Raw genomic sequence first — 4,350 nt, forward strand, 5'->3', positions numbered from 1 at the left:
AAGTGTTATAAAACCCCCAACAAGGACCAGAACTTTAAAAAGAATAAGGAATGATCACTTCTATAACCAATTCAACAAAAAAAAAATAACTATTATTTTGTGAAAGAGCTATTCCATTCCATCCATCAAAACAAACATTCAAATGGAATAGATCATTCCACTCCTTCCGTTATTTTATCATACAAAACACTACCAAAAACTTACCGCTCAAGAGATTTTACCTTTTTTTCATTATTCTATAGCTTCATATTCGTTACTTGGAGGGTACTTTGGTAAACTTGAGGGATCACAAGGTAGTTTCCTGGTTGTCAAGAATTGTATTAAACATAAAAATAATCTTCTGGCTCACAAACATCAATGAAAAGACAATGCGAGAACAAGACGGATTGGTTAATGCTACATACAAAGATAAGTTTAAGTACGTTGCTAATTTTTTGCGAGAAGATATCAGAAAAGACCACAATTTATCAAGAATAGAGAATATAAGTATGATTGTCACACAAAGTTGTCATGCAATGTTTTAATGGAAAGCTTCAATGGTGAACATGCAGATCTGCCAAGAATCAAACTTTCTTGCCTTTAGTTTCTTTTTTTTTTTTTTTTTTTTTTTTTTTTTTTTTTTTTTTGCTGGTAGAACAACATTGTATTTATGATTTGCAATGTTTATTCAGTTTCTTTCATGTGTCTATAGATAAATTTAGTAAATAGAATTAATGAAGTTCCACTTTGACTTGACAAAAATTCTTAATTTAGCTAATAAATTGTTGCAAAACCACCTTGTACTACTTGACTACATAACTCGACTCATAATAATACCTATGTTTTTATTGGATTATTTGCCAAACCAAGGGTCACGATTGAAAGTAACGTATCTCCGACGGATCACCGGTGGTTATCTTTAGCGATGTCGGTAATAGCGACGATAATGAGGTTTTGGCGGCGACATCAAGCGCGTCTACTCTGGTGTCGCCGCTATTGCTTATGTCGTCCCAAAAAGCATCGTCCCTAATACTCCGAATTCTTATTGTGAGGTAAAATAACAAGCCAAGAGATTTAAGGTATGAATCGAACGAGCGACAAGCATAACATGTAGGAATACATGTTATGCAAATTGAAAGAACGACTTCCTGGTGGAAGGTATGATCTTAAGATAAGATAAGTTGATCATCATTCCTATGAAAGGATTGGTGATGAGAATGTAAGGATTATAGTTAAAGACGACAGTACATAGTGGACATACAAGGGGGTTAAAGCCCAAAGTACTCATAAGATAAAAGTATGATTAATAGAAAGGAAGCTGGACATAAAGTCTAAGAAGGCAATGAATAAGTGTAAAGGTTTTAAGTAAAAGATAAGCCTGATAAAGTAAGAACCGGAGTAGAGATACCTTGACACTCATTATGGAGAAGTTTAAGAAATGAATTTAATTATCTAAGTGTAGATGCAAGGAAGATAGTAAACTATATAATTATAACAAGATAACCGACCTAGGATCATCTTTGATTGTGGATCTAAGAAATTATTTTAGGTGGTATAAACAGTAAAGGTTACTGATGAATTATTATAAAAAGAAAGTTGTAGTTCTTCTGGGAAGATTCTGTGGATATAAAGTTCATCAAATCATAATATGTGTGAGAAAGTTGTGGCCGTTCATAAATTAAGCTGCTATTCGAGAGAAAGTCAGAAAATCGAAAAATCGCAAAGCGCCTTTTAACGACTTTTTCGCGTCTTACACATCATCATGCCATTCCAACAGTGGTAAACGTGTGATCCGAAGAAAGCCGGTTAACCGGTCAGAATGCAAGAAATTAAAATTATTATGACTTAAATGTAATAGAAAAATATATATACAGTGTCAAAATTGCAAAAAAAAAAAAAAAAAAAAAACGCTAATAACTTTTGTGTCATTTTCCTAAGAGCATTGGATGTGGGCAACAAGGTGCAACACCAAGTTGTGTCACTTCACATGCCACATAAGCAAATGGTGTTATAACACAAAGTGGGGAAATGAGCAACAATATGCAACACCAACTTTTTGAAAATAAATATTTTTATTTTTTGTATTTATTTTTTACTATTTTGTTTTTTTGTTTACTTTTTTTTGGCTTTTGTTTTTTTTTTCTTTTTGCGTTTTTTTAATAATTAATATATTTTTTATAAAACATATAATTTTAAAAACAAAAAAATACATAATATTTTAAATCTAAAATTCTGATTACAATTAAAAAAACATAATTTTAAACCTAAATTAATAACTAAAATACCATTCAAATTACCACTAAAACCACACCAATCCTAATTAACCCAAATATTTTTTTCCTAATTTGTTCCTTCATCGCTTGTAGCACTGCTAGATCAGCAGGCGCTAAACCCTCATCGCTTGTCCGAAGAATTGACAACTGATGTGTCATTAGTTCCCTATCTTTTTGTTCCTGCTTCTCCCGTGCCTGCCTTTCCAGGAACTCCAAATGACGACGCTTCGACTCATTTTTTTTGTTTTATTAATAAATTGTGCTCGTCGAATTTTGCTCTCATTTCCGCCGCATCTTTTGCTCTCGTCTCCACTTCCTCCGCATGTCTTGCAGCGTGCCTCGCTTTGTCGCGTCCAGGCGATCTTCGTGGTGGGGATATCTCTTGGATATCATCCGGGATCTCATCGTCATCGGTGTTTAGGTCGATGTTAGTCCGTGCGTCCGACGCGTCGACCGAGCTAAAATTGCGAGACCTTTTGGATTGAACCTCCGACGACATAGGCGTTTTATTCCACTTTGGATCCGTTTGCAACAATTCCCATGATTTTTCAAAGTCGAAAACATGACCCATTTCGACCCGATATTGTTCCTTAGCAGATTTGAACAAATCGAAGTCGTTGGTTCCGTTTTGTTGTTGCGCCTCAAGCCAGTTGTAAATACCGTTGAATTTGTTGCACCGCTTAGTTATCATACCCCATTTGCTGCTCAACATGTCATTGTTGCGATACAAATTTTTCTTTAAAATAGCGTTAAACTTGTCGAGCACCCCCCCCCCCCCCCAATAAGCTCATTTTTTCATTCCATTTCCGCAAAGTTCGTTTTTTGAAGTAGCACACCAAGCCGCCGTCAAAGCGTATTCCTCATCCGGTGTTCACCATTGTGGAACGTCTGCATTTTCTGTTTCTACCGCTATTGATTATCCTTTCCCTTTCCCTTTCTTGTTCCTACTACCTCCCGCTTCCGCTTCACCCGATTGTTGTGTCGTAGGCGATGGTTGGTTGGTTTGTTGTTGCATCGAAGCAAAAGAAGGGAAAAGATTTTGTTGTAAATTTGAGTTTTGACGGCCTTGATTTTGTTGAAAGTAAGGTGAGTTGGGAAACTGTAGTGGCGGTGAAGCGGGGTTGAAAGCTGCGTTTTGGTATGAGATCTGTGATGAGCCTTGAGTCGATAAAAGGTTGAAATAACCTTCATAACCGGCAAACCCGACAGGCGAGGTTGTGTTTGGGTTTGATGATGGGGAGGTGTTTTGGTTTTGCTCCATTTATTTAGAAAGAAATAAGAATGTAGATAAGGTTTGAAAGGAAATGAGTATATATATATATATATATATATATATATATATATATATATATATATATATACTATTTATGTTCTAAGTAGATCCTCTCTCTGTAGACATTCTTCTCTTACAGTGTTCGCTAGTTCTTTATGTTGTCAAATTGTTCCTCTGTTGGTATGTTGTAGACGTACTCCTAGGTCAAATTTTTCCAAACTTTGTGTAATCTTAATATCGACAGTGGTGGCAACTATTATATTTCAGTCAAAGATTATCATTGTCAAAAGTATACCTTGGAGCGGTAGCATTCAAATTGAGCAACTTTATCAAGGTCCCATCACTGTTTTGTCCTCAAAACATGAATCATAAGATGTGCTTAGACGATTATTCCTTTTCCCCCATCAATTTTATATCAGTCTCCATGAAAAGCTTCAATGTCCTAATCGACATAGGATGAATGAGTCTCCCATCGTGCCGATGACCATTGCTTCGAGAAAGCGATTCGTCTTAATCTTCCTTCTGACAGAGTCCTCACTAGTTTCAGTGATAAGTCTATTCGAACCTTAGTATCATTTCATGTGTCGAAGGCTAGGAGCATCTACGAAAAGAATGCTATGCATTTCTGGCTCATGTTGTCAATGAGACGCAAGAAGTTAAAGACCTTGAGAGCATCTTCGAAGTCTGCAACTTTCCCAATGTCTTCCCCAAAGACATTCTAGGGATTTCTTCTGAGTGCCAAGTTGAATCTCGTATCGAATTGATCCTCGAAACTACCCTTATAGTCAAATCTCCATATCGTCAAGAGCCGAGGAAAATATGAGA

At 36.0% G+C, this 4,350-nt stretch overlaps 1 protein-coding gene across 1 annotated transcript; it reads right to left on the reverse strand.

Annotated features, from left to right (window-relative positions):
* Positions 1 to 2,484: 2,484 nt before the first annotated feature.
* On the reverse strand, positions 2,485 to 2,964 carry LOC128132389 (uncharacterized). Its single transcript, XM_052768935.1, has one exon. It carries the CDS (start codon positions 2,962 to 2,964, stop codon positions 2,485 to 2,487), a length of 480 nt encoding a protein of 159 aa, XP_052624895.1.
* Positions 2,965 to 4,350: the final 1,386 nt, after the last annotated feature.

This window comes from Lactuca sativa, chromosome 2 (genome assembly GCF_002870075.4).
Source record: "Lactuca sativa cultivar Salinas chromosome 2, Lsat_Salinas_v11, whole genome shotgun sequence".
Classification (NCBI taxonomy): Eukaryota; Viridiplantae; Streptophyta; class Magnoliopsida; order Asterales; family Asteraceae; genus Lactuca; species Lactuca sativa.